The sequence below is a fragment of the Coenobita brevimanus genome, chromosome 29 (assembly GCF_032717465.1).
Source record: "Coenobita brevimanus isolate Jiangsu-jjx chromosome 29, ASM3271746v2, whole genome shotgun sequence".
Lineage (NCBI taxonomy): Eukaryota > Metazoa > Arthropoda > Malacostraca > Decapoda > Coenobitidae > Coenobita > Coenobita brevimanus.
In genome coordinates this window covers 9,112,865-9,131,373 of record NC_136982.1, presented here as the reverse complement: position 1 = coordinate 9,131,373, position 18,509 = coordinate 9,112,865, and the positions used below count along the sequence as shown (strand labels likewise).

Below are 18,509 nucleotides of genomic sequence, written 5' to 3'. Positions count from 1 at the left end.
GTGAGTTATTTATTCGGTCAGTGGTAATATTAAGACACAGGCAGTATAACAGACAACAGAAAGATGCAAAATGCAAAATGAGTCGTTAAGGAAGATGTGCTGCAAATCCTCCAAAGCAAACGGGAGTAAGAAATTTTCATTTTTTCTTTTTTCCTTTCTTTAATGTGTCCGACTCTGGGCAAAGGCTCCAGAGCCTATCCCCAGGGCATATCCCCAAGGCCAAATAGTCCTGCATCCCCACATGTCACCACTTAGGCGCTAACACCCACCGTCCATATTAAACACGTGCTAGGGCTGTCTCATACAGGACTGGTTTGCCGGTATTAGCGTGGGTATTTTTACGACATGTCGGCGGGTCTTCTGGTAGATCAGTAAAGCCTACTTTTTATGAAATTCAAATCCATAAACTGTTCCCTGCCCCAGCGGGGATTTGAACAGAAGGCGTTGTTTCAATGTAGAAGGTACAATTTCATTCCAACAATATGGATATGTTTATATTTACATCTGGTTGTCGCAAGAACAAAATGTAACAAACGTTCTTGGACTGGGTGGGTTATAACACAACACAACAAAACACAGCAGTTGGCAAAAAAAAAAAAAAAAAAAAAGGAAAACAACACAACATAAAAAACAAGGAAAACAACACAACATCTGGCACGACTACACAACAACGCAACAATAGGCATACATATCAACACAGGGAACATGAAAACACAACGCAACAAGATGGGAATTACAAGCCATTATAAGGATTAATTACCCGTAGACGGTGCTGAAATCAGAGTGTGATACATGACGTAATAAAAGAACAACACAGCATAACAGAGGCATGTGAACAGCGGCATGATATCACCACATAACACAACAAGGAAGACATAACACAAAAGAGTAAATTGACATCACAACAAGACACAAGGAAGACATAACATAAAGTGGTGATAAACTAGCATTGCAACCCAATAAGGAAGGCTTAACACAGAGCGGTAATAAACTGACATCACAACGCAACAAGGAAGACATAACACTGAGCTGTAATAACAGCCACCACAATACAACACAACAAGGAAGACATAACACAAAGCGGTAACTAGACAGCACTCACAGAGCGCATACTTCAGCCAATGTCATTGCAGGATCCGGATCCGGATCTGGATCCGCCCCCAAATTTAATCATTTTTTTTTACCCATGGCCCACCCTTCCAAAAACCTTCATTGAAATTCGGTGAGAACTTTAGGAGATATCTTGTAGACAAAGAAACAAACAGACAAACATATGTGGATCATAACCTCCTTCAACTTCGTTGGCGGAGGTAATGACAGATATCACAACACAACACAACAAGGAAGACGTAACACAAAACGGTAATAATGACCAAGGACAATGATTCAGACTGCATGTCATGCATGGGAACACAGTTAAGCTATCAGAGTTTAAGATGAGAATACAACACAGAAGGCAGAACAACACAGCAACAATATACTTGTCAGACGATGCAACACAGAAAGCATAACAACACAGTAATAATAGACTGACCAAAGAAGAAAACACAGAAGGTACAACAACACAGTAATAAAATAGCCTACTGGTCAGACAATACAACACAGAAAGCATAACTCAGTAATAATAAACTAGCCAGAGAAAACAACACAGACGGTACAACAACACAACAATTATATACTGAACAAAGACAATGATGATCATAAACCACCATATTCTAAGTGGACCTAGAGATGTTGTAACACTTCCTTAGCGACTGAGTCTGCTCGATGCACTTGAATATCCGCGTGAATGTTACTGATGGAAACTGTGTCGGCATTAGAAATATATAAATATCAAAGAATATAAAGTGAAGGTGCAATGTGTTAACCCGTGGACTGCACACTTACCTTTTTTTATCCCACTCCGTGATGTGCAAAAAACGAAAAAAAATATATATATATTTTTTGTAGTTTTTGTTTATTATAAACTTGAAGATAAACATCCAGGGCATCATCTTGTAAAAAAAAAAATCTCTCTCTCTCTCCATCTTTGTGTAGCGCCATGCGTAAGTTTGAGTAGGGGTGGAGTAGTTAACGGTGATGGACAGCCAGCACAGTCTGAGCCGTGCTCGCAACGCCATGCTAACCAGCCTGAGCTGTGGCTCTCAATCCACAGGTTAAATATGTCGCTAAGGAAGAGATGATGCGAAGTTTCCTATACCATCAAGAATACCGCTCAAAAGAATGCCGCGTGACAAAACAAAAGCAACGCAGCATAGCAGTATAACAAGGGACACATCAGAACACAACAGTTCAACAACAGCAAAGGTACCGAAACACAATGCAAACAATACAACACGGCAACAAAGGCAACATAACATAAGCAAGGCATAACAACACATCAGTAGCAATACAACGACAAGACAAAAGGATACGACACCACAATAAAGGCATGAAAAGGAAGGCATGACAACGAAGACATGGCAACACCACAGAAACATAATGAAACAACAACAGAAACCGATCAAAACAACACTCCAGTGATTATAAGCGCACCGAGGACGTTGATAAAAATGGAATGTGATGCGTGAGAAAGGATTACATGAACTACAAAGGCATGAGAACATATGGGAGGCATAAAAAAAAGGACAAAAGAACAAAATAAGAGTAACACAGTACCACTAAATGATAATATACTGACCAAGTACACTGATGGACAAAGCAACACACCAAAGGTAACACATCACCATCAATAACACTATACTAACCGAGTATGTTGATTGGCAAAGCAACACAACAAAGGTAAGACAACACCACCAGATGATAATATACTGACCCAGTACGTTGATAAAGACGGAGTGTGATGCGAAATGTCCAAAGGGGTGCGTGGTGGCACACTTGTACCAGCCCCTGTCTTCAGGCACTGCCCGAGTCAGATTCAGCCACCCCCCTGACGACGACACCTCACGAGCACCTCCCTCTGTCTCTGTGGGTACATAGATAAGTAGCTAGATACGTCACTCATACCTCCGCTGTCTCTGTGGGTACATAGATAGCTACACTGGTAGATAGAAACATCGCTCATACCCCCTCTGTCTTTGTGGGCATATTCTGTATAGAGGTACACAGGTAGCTAAATATGTCACTCATACCCCCCTTGTCTCGGTGAATACATGGGTTGGTAGACAGGTAGCCACATACGGCACTCATACCCCCCCCTTCCATCTCTGTGGGTACATATTTTAACAGAAAGGGACTCATACTCCCTCTGACCCCCTCTGTCTCTGTGGGCACATGGGTAGGTAGACAGGTAGCCAGATACGGCACTCATACCCTCGTTTATCTCTTTGGGTACATATTTTGATAGAAAGAGAGCTAGATACGTCACTCATACCCCCTCTCTCTCTGTGGGCACATGGTACTGTAGGCAGACGGGCAGCTGTGCACGTCAGTAATATCCTGTCTGTCTCAGTGGGAACATTAAAAGGGCACTCAGTGGAGCGCATCTCTCCGACAAGGGCAACGTAATTTCCAAGCCACTCTTCATAATAGGTAAAATTTTCTCATTATTGATTAGGGTTTCACATTTTTTTTTTCCGGATCCAGAAACTGCAATACGATCCGGATCGGTCCCAAAAGTTAACCGATTGTTCCCAGTGGCATGGGCTATCTATCTACCAAATTTGGTCCAAATCTATCTTTTAGTTTTTTTGAGAAATCCTGCTAACAGGCAAACTAACACACAAACAAGCAAACAGAGGTGAAAACATCCTCTCCTCGTCGGAGAGAATAAATAGGTATACAGGTAGCTAGATGCGTCAGTCATACCCTGTCTGTCTCAGCGGGAACATAAGTAGGTAGACAGGTAACTAGATGCGTCAGTCATACCCTCTCTGTCTCAGTGGGTCCATAGGTAAGTAGACAGGTAACTAAACACGTCACTCATACTCCTCCTGCATCTGTGGTTACATATGGTAGACAGGTAGTTAGGTAGGTAGATAATTCATATCGCCTCTGTTTCTTTGGGTACATAGCTAGGTAGATTGATAAATAAATATGTCAATTATACCTCCTCTGTGTCCCTGGGTACATAGCTAGGTAAACAGATGATTTGATACGTCACTTATACCCTCTCTGGCTATGTGCGTACATAGATAAATAGGCAGGTTGTCAGACAGGCAGGAAGATATTTCACTCACAAACCCTTGTCTCTGGAGATAGGTGGATAAATATGCAAGTAGATAAATACCTCACCCATCTCCTTTGTCTCTCACTCTCTCTTGGGAAATAGTTAAATAGATATATTGATAGACAGATAGGTAGACAGGTAATTCCTCGACAACCCGTCTCTCTGCCGGCAAACTAAAAGGCCCAAATAGACAAATACATAAGTATAAAGATATATTCCTTATGCTCACTAGCATCATTAGTCAGTCGGTAAGGAGGAAAGTTGTGGTAAGAGACAGCTATGTGGAGGGAGAAGGAGGGATATGGAGGAAGAAGGACGGATGTGGAGGAAAAAGGAAGGATGTGGCAGGAGAAGTACAGGTGTGGAGGAAGAAGAAAGGAGAATAGTCCGGTGGCAGAGGGGTCAAATCTCGCAATGTCTGGCAACAATCATTTCTCTGTATTTTTTCGGTACCCTAGACCATGTAGTTCAAGAATCCATCGGATGTAATGAGTAGCCTACCCACGCTTGACAATTTCAAAATTCAAAATGGCCGCCAAGATGACCGTCAGATCACATTATTAGCTTTAGCTTTTGAATTTTGACTTATAATCATTATTTTGGTGTCTAGAGTGGATTTTGGGGGTCAAGAAATCAATTTCTAATGTTCAAATATTTGCTTAACTACCCAGACCACGAGAAATGCATAAATCAAAGCTTAACAGGAAAATTATCACTGAGCTGAATGGCTTTACCTTATAGCTGAGTACAGCTTACGTAAGAATAAGGTAAGAAACACAAACAGTAATAAATTGTAGCAAACAGAGAGATTCATGCAAGATCAACTAAAAACTGCCTGTAGTTTGGCTACATTCATATACAGTGAATAGAAATCTATCTATCTACCTATCTATTGCCAGACGCCTTAATGCCGTAAGGGGTGGCCACAAACAAATCGCCTCCATGTCGCCCTTTCCCCCGCCATTTCATTGCCATGCTCCCAGCTCACACCCAACTCTCTCATATATCTTTCCACTCCTTCAATCCATCTCGTCCATGTCCTTCCCCTCCCCCATTCCACCTCATTCACATACATTCTCCTCGTCAGTCTCTCGCTCTCCATCCTCTCCACATGCCCAAACCACCTCGGTGTTTCTCCTAACGCTTCCTATCACAACCACATCCACATCTTAAAGCTCCTTCACTTCTTCATTTCTTGGTCTGTCTCTCCACGTCACTTCACATGCTCCTCTCAAGTAACTCATTTCCATTGCTCTCACTCTTGACTTCTGTCCCTCCAACAAGGTACAAGCTTCACTTCCATAAGTTAAAGTTGGTATCACAATACTGTCATGTAGTAGCTTTTTCACTACCATGCTTACTTCCCTGTTTCTTATCACTGCTTTCAAGGAACCAACAACCTTTCTTCCCTGTTGCACCCTTTCAAGCACTTCCCCCTCTAAACTTCCTTTCTTACTCATCACACTACCCAAGTACTTAAATACAGTCACATATTCCATTTCCTCCTCATCAAGCCTCACTATCCATTCACTGACTTCATTTCTCTCAAAGACCATAACTTTACTCTTCCCTACATTCACCTTTAGATTCCGTTTCTTACTCTCCCAGACTCATTCACCAACCCTTGCAGCTCCCCTTCGTCTTCACTCAACAACTCAGTATCATCTGCAAACAACAGCACAGGTGGTTTCCAAACACTGCCCTCCCTCACTAGAGCCACTCCAACATCCACTGCTCTACCTTGTATCTCTTTTATAACTCCATCCATATACAGATTGAACAACCATGGAGACATGACACATCGTTGTTTTAATCCAGCCTTCGAATAGAAAGATTCATTCAGTTCACTATCCACACGCATTGCAGCCTTAGCACCCTATTACATACCGGTACTCTTAATAGCATTCACCAACTTCCCATCTACTCCATATAATCTTAATAATTTCCACAATCCTTGTCTATCCATCTGTCATATGCTTTCTCCAAATCTATGAAGTCCGCATACAACTTCTTTCCCTTCTCTAGAAACTTTTCCACTAAAAATCTATGAATGAATATCTGATCTACACAACCTCTTCCTTTCCTAAAACCTTCATGTTCTTCTCCAGCTACAGTAATTCCTCTGTTATTTCCCTAACTCTGTCAATAAATATCCTACTATATACTTTCCCTATTACACTAAGAAGACAAATGCCCCTATGATCACCACACACTTCCTTTACCCCTTTTCCTTTGTACAGGGGAAAAATTATACCTGAATTCCAATCCTCCGGGACTCTACCTTCCTCCCAAGCCCATCTGCACATCTTCCACATCCATTCTACTACTATCTCTCCCCCATGCTTCAGGATTTCACCACACACTCCATCAATTCTTGGGGCTTTCCCCATTTTAACTTTCTTTGTTGTTTCCACAAATTCTATCCTACTGATTTCTTCCTCTCTTCTCACATCCCTCCTTCTCCCAGCCATTCCCCAGCCACTTATGCTTGCATTACTTTCATTCTTTATGTTCAGCAATTCCTTAAAGTGTTACTTCCATCTGCTCACTTTTTCTCCCTTCTCTACTAATAATAAACCGTTTTTATCTTTCACTCCCCAGCAAATTTCTTTGGCACCCTGTCTAACTTTCTATACCTCTTTCCAGAACATTTTCTTACATTCTCTCCACTTTATACTCAAGTTCCTTCCAAATTCCCCATCCACGCTCTTCTTGCTTTCTCTTACTAATCTCTTCACCTCTCTTTTCCTCTCCACATATAACTCTCTTCCATCTCTCAACTTCTTCCACGCCTCTGTTTCTCATCCTCTCACTATATGCTTTCTTCTTTTGTGCCACTGCCTCTCCCACCTCGTCAGTCCACCATGATGTTCCCTGCACCCCCATTCGTCTTCTCTTCATCCCACACAAACCTCACATGCTGCACAAATTTCCTCTGTGAATATCTTGCACACACCTTCCACGTCCCCCATCTGCTCCAATCTATATTTATGCAATTGTTCCTCCACTCCCCTCTTATATTCTGTCCTGTCTTCCATCGTCCTGTAACTTTTCCACTCTCCTTGCATGTACTACTTCCTCCTGCCCTTCCCGTCTTCTATTTCTCCATTTTATTTGGACTTTAATTCTGACCACCAACAAGTGGTGGTCCGAAAGTCCACTGCCCCAACCTCTATATATTCTTGCATCCATTACACACCCTTTCCCGCACGGTAAGTTTCGGTAAGTTTTCTGGTGCAGGAATTTTCACTACAAAGCGCGCGGCAAATTTGAGCGAATGAAACACATTCTTGCCTTATTTTCGCCACCCAAAAATCCATGTATTCCCATGAAACCTATCTCCAGGTATGCATCGATGTTTGTTCTATCTGATAAACATGACTAAAACACAGGAAAACACCAGCAAAAAAAGTTATTAGCCCTGGAAGCATGGTCGAGTAAACTTTTTTCACTTCCCAACATCGCCGTTTGAATGTTTTCCATCATACAGGAAAATGATCTAATACGTTTTTATAGAGAATTTCATCAGCTTTCTAACAAAACCAATCCGGTTGAGATACGATGTATACTTTTCGAGAAAATGGCCAAAAACTGAGAGCCATTTTCGGAAAAATTTCACTGACCTCTGAGAGCAAAGTTTTCCCAGGCACCTTATGTTTTTATTACATAGTAATATGCCCCAATTATCCAGCTTTCCCACTATGACGTACAAACCCCATACGCCTCATAGTTCTCGAGTAAATCGAAAAAAAGTACTAGGCACTCCGTGCGTGATTGACTTTCGTGATGGGCGCAAGGCGTACGCAATGTTCCCGTCTACGTAACAACGAATTCTTATCAGAAATATTACATATTTATGAATTGTACATCTGTAGAATTTCCTGCTCTTCATCATGGTTCAAACGTGAAATCGATACGTCCAATAGTTTCAGAGTAATTAGCAGAGAAACAGAGAGTAATACTACGAGCATTTTTCAATGGTAACAGCCGGGAAGAGACACTCATTTCCACCGCCTTTTCTCGCACAAAACCTAATATAATGCTTACATTTTGGTATTGATCATACGTAGAATTTAGTGGTATAGATCATGGTTGTTACAGAAAATCGATGTCTAATAGTTTTCGAGTAATTGGCCGACAAAGTGAGGTTAGTACTCCGAGCGCTTGTCACTGATAACAAACGCGAGGAAAAAGAAAAAAAAACTCGCCTTTTACCCCCCAAAACGCTACCAAAGGCTTACATTCTGGTATTGATCACACGTAGAATTTAGTGGTATTGATGAAGGTTGTAACAGAAAATCGATAAGTCTAATAGTTTTCGAGTAATTGGCCGACAAAGTGAGGTTATTACTCCGAGCGAATGTCACTGATAACAAACGCGAGGGAAAAAAACATTTCCCTCGCCTTTTATCCCCCAAAACGCTACCAAAGGCTTACAGTTTGGTATTGATTATACGTAGAATTTAGTGGTATTGATGATGGTTGTAACAGAAAATCGATAAGTCAAATAGTTTTCGAGTAACTGGCCGACAAAATGATGTTATTACTCCGAGCGCTTGTCACACAACAACCGCTAGGAACAAAAACATTTCTCTCGCCTTTTACCCCCCAAAACGCTACCAAAGGCTTACATTCTGGTATTGATCTTACGTAGAATTTAGTGGTATTGATGATGGTTGTAACAGGAAATCGATAAGTCTAATAGTTTTCGAGTAATTGGCCGACAAAGTGAGGTTACTCTTCCGATCGCTACCAACTTTTACACACACTGTTTTTTCCTTGCACACCTGCCTGAAGACTATGCTACCAACTTTTTTTTGCCCCTATCTGTACAGACTGTTACATCTTCCATGGATGTTTTTCTATTGTTATAACCTACTACACATAAACATAACTCTTCTATAGTTACTGCTGTGGAGATTTACTTTCTTTCATATGTGTAATCTGTAGGAGAAAATGGTTATTTGTCTGAAAGTGGGAGAGGTAATGGTAATAGATTATTATATATATCAACAAAATTTGCAGAACTCACTTCCTCCAGGGGTGTTGATCCAGTTAGACCAGGAATTTGAAGATGAGGAGTTATGTAGTGTGTGTGTGAGTCAGCTTCTCCCTGAGAGTATGAGGCAACGCTATTTTTAGCACACACCACACTCGTTCACGGAAACTCGCAGCTTGTTTGACGTATATTTCATACAATTACATAGCATTTACACTATCAGAATCACAATAATTCCAGCCCTAAAACACCGGTAATTCTCCCCTCCCGACTTCAGGTTTGCCCCTCCAAAACACTCTGTTTCATGCCATACGTAACGCTTGCTGGCTCCATAATTTCACCTAGCCATCAACAGTATGTTTCACACAATATATATTTATGCCTTGGCTTCATTTATATACGTATTTCCACTCACGCCATACGGCCTACAGGGGGGCGAAGTGGCGAAACCCCGCTACACTGACCATGCGTCTGGCTCCAAGGCCCAACGATTGCTAAGGGCCAGAATTGCTTTTCAATACATATATGCATGTTCCATCGACAATGTCACGTCACTGTATGTTCACATACAATGTATTATCTCACTGAGTCAATAGGGCCTTTGCCTCGGGCGAGAGGGGGAGAATTATGGACGATTTAAAGGGAACCACGAGCTGTCAAACACCACCGCCTGACTGCTCAACAAACACTGAGGTTGGAGGGAGCGGGCTGAGGTAGATAAGGCAAAGCAGCGTTGCCAATGACTTACCTCGAGAGAACTTTGGCGACCCTATGACGCGCCCAAAAATCACGCAAATCGGCCTATAAGTTTTTTTCTGTCAAATATTTTTGTGCCTAAATCACGCGATTCGAGTGACTGTGCCAGACCTAATACAAGGCGACGTCACGCGAATCGAGTGAGTGTGTCTGAGGGGGTTACACACCTTCTTATCCTTTCATCCACACAGACATAATCAGTCATTGCCTTTCGTTCATTCAGTTCACCACCCACCCTTATCATCACTCGCCATGTGGATCATTTTGTGCCTGAAGAGGATATTAGCTACCACGAACCCCCTCCCGGCACAGATGTCCACTAAAGCCCTGCAGCTATATATTTAATATAGTATTTCAATATATGACTATCATTCCACTTAATAAATATTAAGGATCTGCTCTGAAGATGACTTCCTCAAACCCTTTCCTGTGAACCATCTGTTAGTTTGGCCCATGAGGAGCATCTAAGTTGAACCTTACTAGAAAAATTAGCATTGAGTTGTATAGATTAACTTTACAGCTGAGTTCAGATTATGCAGGGTGTCCCTGGAGTTATGTCAAAAACTTTGGGAAATGATAGAGGAGAGAATTCTAAGCAAAAAATGTTATATGAACATGTGTCCAAATCTCAACCGTTATGGAGCTACAATTACTGATGACCTTATGGGCGAAAATGGTCTCCTTCATAATTCGCCCATAAGGGCATAAGTAATTGTAGCTCCGTAATGGTTGGGATTTGAACACATGTTCATATAACATTTTTTCCTTAGAATTCCCTCCTCTATCATTTCCCAAAGTTTTTGACTTAACTCCCGGGACACCCTGTATAAGAAGGAGGCAGAAGTAAAACTAGAAATAATTTGAAACATTGAGAATTATACAAGGTCAAGTAACTACCAGTATGACTACATTCTACAGTACATTCTATGATTCTACTTCAGGAGTTTCAGAAATCTACTCTCAATATGATTCCTTAATTAAACTGCCTCCTGCAGATCACTTCCCTCTTCGTCCTCTTCATCAGTGGGAGTGGTAATAATGAACTTGTGAAACATGATGGTCCACTGTACAGTACATGGTATTTGGCAACCCGTGCACCCACAGTTCCCCCATCTGCATGATAATTCCGAGTCACTTTCATAGCGAATAAGCTTGAGCACATAATCTGGAGCCAGGCAAACATCTTCTGGTACAGCAATTAGAGAGAGTGACTTGATGATGTCATCGGCTTTCCAGCCATATATCAAGTGGTGGAGGTTCTGAGACCAGTGCAAAATGCCACTGCGTGACTTGGAAGTGTGCTCGTTTTGCATTTTGCATTAATGCCTCCGTGGTTGGCACCAGTGAACAGAGTTTTGGTGCACTGGAGGAATTAGCTGTTTTTTTTTTATGCCCACAACCACCGACGGCACTTACTCATGGTTGTACTTAATCCACCACATGCAGCAACCATGAACCTGGTTGCCTCCTTCTCCACATCATCCCAAGGGGCATCAATCACACCAGTGGAGTCCACAACAAACCCGTTCTTTAATGTGCAATAGCTTTTGACTCGCCAATGCCACAACTAGCTGCTACTGTATCACAGCCACTGATAATGTGTATTGCCAGGACTTGCGGGATGAGAGTAGAATGTTTCCTGACTGTTGCAGGAATGTCAACACAAACCCTACCTTGGACAGGTGGTTGCATCATCAGGAACCATACATATGGTAACAGTAACAGAGTAGTGCAAACACATCCGTATCATCTGAGATGGCACAGACACAAACCTCCTCCGTTTCACAACTTCAGAGGGCTTGCATGACGAGTCTTATGTGGGTCTCCTCATGGTTCGATTACAGCTGAAGCTCTGCTTTCTTTCTCCCTCTATGGACCATAGTTGGCAGTGGTTCTACTCCTGAAACAAATAGGCGGTTGTCAGTTGTCTTGTTGTCGAGGTATTCTTGGTCATTCATTATGAGCTCCCATGAAAGGTGGTTCAATTGTACCTTGTTGGTTGCACAATTCTGTACAGCATCTCTTGGTGGGAAGGGAGTATTTATCCTCAATCTCTTAACTCAGGTAAGGGCTGCCTTGCCTGCACAAGCTGTTCATGTACTGCTCTTAGTGGTGTAATCATAGTACCTGCCTAGTACCAAATGAACGTAGGCATTGCATTGTCAAGGTGGTTTGCAACCCATATGCTGAATGAATTGACAAAGGTGAGGACAGTACCTTTGTGGGCCAATGAATTGTCCACAGCACAGCAGAGATATCAATCACAATGGCAGAGGGCTGTCCCCATACCCTGCTAGATGTTTCGACTGTAAAAATTTTCTTCAGACATGCTTTCCCAGTGGCAATCCCCATAATTCCATCAGGGTGGAGCATGGAAGGAGGGTATGCTGCAAGTTCACAGCCAAGCACCTCACTGAGGTCAAGCTCTTGCTGGCTCACCATCAGTCCAATCACACTGGCAAAGATCACCTCCTGGTCAATGACTGTCATCTCACTAACTTTGATGGCCTTCTTCGCAGAGAAGGTTACAACCTGCCCTTTGATAGTGGTGTAGAAACTTTCAGGCAATGAAGACTGAAGCATTTCAAGTTGTTCTTGGCCCTGTGTGTTCAAAATCGAGAGTCTATATAGTACACCTTTAATTTCTGCCAAATTTTACTAATTTTGGTGGCCATATGAGGTAGCTTCTTTGAATCTAAACATAAGGGTGATCAAACAGTTATTTGAACAATAGAAATGGATTCCTTGACCCTCCAAACCCTACCCTAGACAACAAAATAATGGTTCTATGTGGTATGGTTCAAAACTTAGTTTCGGCGGCCAAGCGGGGTCATTACACCCGATAGATTCTTTAACTGCATGGTCAAGAGTACTGAAAAATGCAAAGATATTACTTTAAGCAGACGCTGCGAGGTTTTGATAAAAAATGGGCCTGTGCCACCTGACTGGAAACGAGAAAGGGATGAAAAGGGCAGGGATGGAAGGAAGTGGCAGGAAGACATTGAACTAAAGAAGACGTGAAGATGCATGAAGTAAAAGACTGATAAAAAGATACCTCATGATCACCATCCTGAGTAACTGCCATTAGAGTAAGTCGATAGAAATGTAGAGAGGGATGGAAAGATAGGTAGACAATCAGAGGTAAACAGACAGACAAAGAGACAGATAGATAGACAGATACATAAAGACTGATAGACAGACAGACAGATAGATGTATAGATAGAGAGACAGATAGATAGATAAAGGGTACTTAATTCAAAAGTGCCATTAACCGAGAGAAAAAAAATATATAAGAAAGCTTAATGCGGGTTTGCTACATTAATCACCACCTCTGTTGGTCGGAATCATGAACCACTTCACTATGACGACAACATTTCATTTCATCCTTGCTATATTCAGCTGACGTTGGGATAGACTTTACGGAATTGGAGGGCTGTGAGAGACAAAGAGACATAATTTACGATCAGTTACTATTTGTGCACAACCATGTGTTTTGTATTTCATTATTGCTGCACCAGACGATTTTCTTCAGTTCAGGGGCTGCATTCTAGCTGGCACTGGAAGTTTCTTAGCATCACTTCCTTTGCGATTAATTTTGCATACTGCACCTCAACATTCTTCTAAATGTTAATGCTATTTTAATATAGTAACACTTGGCATTGGCATCACTGGAATAAAGGCAGATACCGACTGTGGTGTAAAATGTTAATTAGCTTGCTAAGGATGATGTGCTACTAATTCTCGAAGGCCACTTGGAATACTACCCAATATGTTACTGAACTGGAAATGTCAGAGAGACAATCCGACACAGGAAACTCTAGCAGTTGGGGTTGATGAATACTATGTTAACCCTTCCAATACGAAAGATTTCACCTTAGCTGATTTAAATCGTCAGTTGGTGGCAAAAATGAAATGGAAAATGGGTGCTGTGGCTGAAGGGGTTACTACGCTCTTGCAACGATGCAACGTAAAGCATTTACGCTTACTCTAAGGTTTATTTACCACTTCACTACCATGAGGTTTTATATTATATTTTTCCAGGCACCTCCAGACGGTTCCAACCAACTTAGGAAGGATCTGTAGAAGTGAAGGAATCAATGAGAACTACATCTAACCTAATCAGTTCATCATCATCATCATCATCCGGACCTCCTTTCTCACCCAAGGGCAGGGTGAGGAGTAAAATGTCCAGACAGCACAAACTTGCCCTATCCAAATAGGCCACACTCCCATTCACTCATCATTCAAGCCCCCGGAATCCTGGCTGTACCGGGTATGCCAAAAACATTCACCACATTCTGCAGCTTCACACAAACGTATCCGACTGAGTCAGTCCAGACGCTGCTGGCTCACAAGGGGTGCCAAAATCCCTGATCATGCACTTCTCTCAACATTCATCCAGACAGCTCGATCTCTTGTCAGTTACCTAGCCTCACCGACTTCCAAACCTCTATTCCTCAAGCACTCATCCACCATATCTCTCCACCTTCCCCTTGGCCTACCTCGCCTCCTCCCTCCTTCAAATTCGCTCAGGTATACCTTTTTAACCACAATATTGTTATCAATTCTTTCCACATGACCATACCATCTCAGGACACTCTCTTCGATTCTGGTGTCCACCGACTTCCTCCCTCCACACCTTTCACGAATCATATAATTTCGTATCCTATCCACCCTCTGTACTCCACATACATTTCTCAGCAGTCCCATCTCCACTGCTGTTACTCTTGATTTTTCATTTTCATGCCACACCACAGTCTCACACCCATATGTTAAAGTTGGCACTAACATTCCCTCATGTAAGCCTCGTGCAGCTGCAACACTCAAGTCTCTGTTTCTTATCAAGGCCTTCATTCCACCAGCTACTTTTCTTCCTTGTGTCACATTACCTTCAACATCTTTTGCACATTTTCCTCTCTTTTACATCACTATTGCCAAGTATTTGAACTCTCTCACCATTTCCAGTCTCTCTCCATTCACTGTGACATCGCACTGGGAGTCACCTTCTCTCTCAATACCTATCACTTTACTCTTCTCTACATTAACTCTCAGGGCACAACGCTCACAGACGTCAGCAAAACTCTGCACTAGCCTACCAAGTGCACCGTCTGGAGACATCATAAATAAAAAGTTAGACAAGGGGTTAATAATATCTATCATAGCCAATTCCAAGAGTCTCTTCTGAGCAGACTAAACTAGTCTGGAGATAACAAGAATAAGTTTAAAGGCATAAATGTGACAAGTCACCAACACTAAGTGGCTCAGGGTCATTCAGTACTTCGGTACCATGATGGTTATTCTTGAAATATTACTCAACCAGTGAGAGCTTTATGGAACTGGAGGAATTGGTTACAGCCTTAGTTAACACTTTCACTACAAGAGATCTCCCATTAGCTAAAGAAAATAGTGTTGAGTTGACGAGAATAAAGTAATAAAGTATAAACAGCCGTCACAGTACTGAAAGGTTAATAGCCAATTGTCCCTGACCCTTTCCTTATTAACTCTTTCACACTCGGATAAGTTATTAAGTTTTCTGGGACGCGCCAGCTTTTCTCCACTCCCCCCCAGCCTGCCACGTGCTCCAAAAATGTGTAATCTCAGCTTATTTCCACCATCCAAACATTTATTTTGCCACAAAGCCCACATATTCCTATTCGCCGATGTTTGTTCTACAAGATAAGCAAGAAAAACACAAAAAAAGGCCATGTAAAAAAACAGCCAGGAGCATACATCTCACATCCCAACATCATAAGTCGAATGTTTACTTATCAATCTCTACATGTTATACCAACATTGGAAATAGAACTTTATTAGCTATCGAATGCCAGGGGTCCTAGTTTGATACGAGGTATGGTGTTTGAGTAATAAGCGAAAAAGTAAAACCCATTTCTGACAGACAACAGATTTTTTTTTATTCTGGGAGATCAAGTGAAATTCTTATCTCGCCACTGTTATGTTTGTATTTTATCATCCTATGCAGAATTTCACTAGCTTTCATGTGAGCCCACAATGGTGATCCTTGGCCTCATAGCTTTCGAGAAAAATGCAAAAAACTACAGTGTACCCATGCTGTGTTGTGACTGTAGGGCAGTTTCCTGCCTTCCTCGAAGCTACTGCACGTATTTCACCAATTCGTTGTACATTAGATATGCACACTATATTCACATGATTCACTGTCACTATTTGTTATAGCTGAGTACTCACATTGGCAAAGGCTAGAGGCAGTGTAAATGATTAGAAACAGTAGCACAATCATCATTGGGCCAATGGCTTATAACCACCAGGAATGCTTCACACACATCAAATTCCCTATTGCAAACACCAAATCTAATCACAACAGTGCCCAAACACTATACACAAGCACTACTGGTAGAGTGAAATATGTTGCACAGCTGGGACGGGGGTAAGAGTGGAAACTTAAAGAGAGAACCGCGCAGTACCTTGCCCACTCACAGCTCATTTGGTACTGAAAAACCTGTCCGCTCTCTTGCTGGTATCGGGAGCCACAGTTGCCAATTCGTTACTTTTGATGAGGAGCAGGGAAGCTATGACACCTCCAAAAATGACGCTGATTGGCCGAAAACTTTTTCTTTTACGAAAGTTTTTATGCTTTAATGATGCCAACATAGTCAATATGTAGAGTGAAGAGAGAAACCTGTATTTTACACATGAAAAATCATCTGATAAACAGACAGATCGTCAATATGTATTGTCGCAGCCAGACCCTAATGATGATAGACGCGTCATTGTGTACGAAGGGGTTAATAATGCATCTACAATTTCATTGTTCCAGCAAGCACTGCATAATTTTCTTTATCTTAGTGCAATTGTCCAACTCGAAATAACTAAAAGAAGAAAAAATCTACTGGACACCCTGGGTATTACTGCACATCCAAGCCAACACCAGGCAATTTTGTGTACTTGAAAGAAAACTTAAGTAATGGCTACATATTCACATGTGCAGGGATTCGCAATCATGCTTAACAACTGCCCCTCATAACTCAAAACTGCTTTTGTATGAACAACATGAGGCATGGGAAGTTTATGTGCTTTCTTGCTAAAATATACTTTACCTAACCTCCTATAATACTATGGCATCATTTTCTATTACATCAGTGCTGTTGCTTCCAATTTCTAATCAGCCCAGACTGCAGGGACTGGATGCAGCATTAACCCTATCATTAACAGAGTGCAATCCTTGGCTGAATGAAGGCTGTATTCTCATTGGATTAGAAGACTTCCTCAGTGATTTACTTTGTTTATTAAAAATTATGTTCTCTTACATGCTTAAAACAATTTGTGTGATTATTCTCTCTCTCTCTCTCTACATATATATATATATATATATATATATATATATATATATATATATATATATATATATATATATATATATATATATAAGCAATTCATATCAATAAGAAAGAGATGCTTCAAAGAAAGAGATGCTACAAAGCGAATATACGACTTTGACTCGTGTGTGCATCCAGAACATAATATAACTGTCGTGCTAAGGCTGAAGAGGTTGACTGTAGTGAAATGGTTGAAAGTTTTTAAATATTAACCATGATTTAATAACACTTTCGTGGCTGCTAGAACTCATGTATACCTTAGTATGAAAGCTAAAGACATTCAGTTTTACATAGCAGAGTGAATCCTAGAAGCTGCAATGTTACTGAAATGTAAAACTCGGTGAGTACGACGACAGTAACCAAGAATTAAGAAGATAACTAAAACACGTATAGAACGATCACAATAGTAAGTATCACGAGAATACTAAACTGTTAGCATAAGTAAATGGACACAACTGCTTCGACGATTTCCATGAAAAACTATAATTCCCTCTCGAAACACCTTAAAGATAAACTAATTAGCTCCAAACCTCATGATTAATAAGTCAGTGGCATTAAAATAAATATACATCGTTTTGGTTACAGTTTGCATGCGTTTCTAGTCAAGGGTATCTCTCTCGTGTTGCCCTCATATTATATAACATGACGGAATTAGCCACTTAAAAGTCCAACACTCTTATAACTCACTCTCAGCTTAATTAAGTCATGTAGCATTAGCTGGCATAATATTTTAAGAGTTGTTCCCACCATGAGATAGTTAACTGCTGCAGGTCTCCCTTGAACGTAAATATAACACTTGAAATCCATGTTAACCCCTTCGATATGTTAAGACCCAAGACTGGGCTATAGTTTTCAACGCTTTTTTTTTTTTTTTGCAAGGAAGATGGAGCCAAAGGCAAGGAGCCTGTAAACTGTTCTGTCCGAGAAAAAACAAGATAAGAGAGCCAAATTCAAGAACTGTTCATTTCGGGATGCCTGGACACACTACGTTTGAAAGCCTGGAAATCATAGGCAGTAGGAAATACAGACAGAGGGAAACTTCCAAAGTTGACCTGTTGCATACATGAAGGACTAGGAGTAACGGTTAACTCTTGCATTAGAGAGCTGGGCAAAAGATTGATGAGAGTTTGTTACTAGACTAGGGCTATGCGCCCACAGTAGAAGAGGACGGATCCAAGCAGACAGTTCAGAGAAGCAGTGACCATTGAAGCAGCGATAGAAAAGAGATAAAAAT

The 18,509-nt window shown here is 41.3% G+C and overlaps 1 protein-coding gene across 1 annotated transcript in view; it reads right to left on the bottom strand.

The window, feature by feature from the left end:
- Positions 1-2,121: 2,121 nt before the first annotated feature.
- The window catches only part of LOC145394919 (advanced glycosylation end product-specific receptor-like), a 263,707-nt gene continuing 247,319 nt past the window's right edge, over positions 2,122-18,509 (bottom strand). The window contains exons 7-8 of the mRNA XM_080268669.1: positions 2,816-2,965; positions 2,122-2,135 (exon numbers count right to left, since the gene is read on the bottom strand). Coding sequence (XP_080124795.1) covers positions 2,122-2,135; positions 2,816-2,965 — 164 coding nt within the window. The remainder of the gene's footprint in view (positions 2,136-2,815; positions 2,966-18,509) is intronic.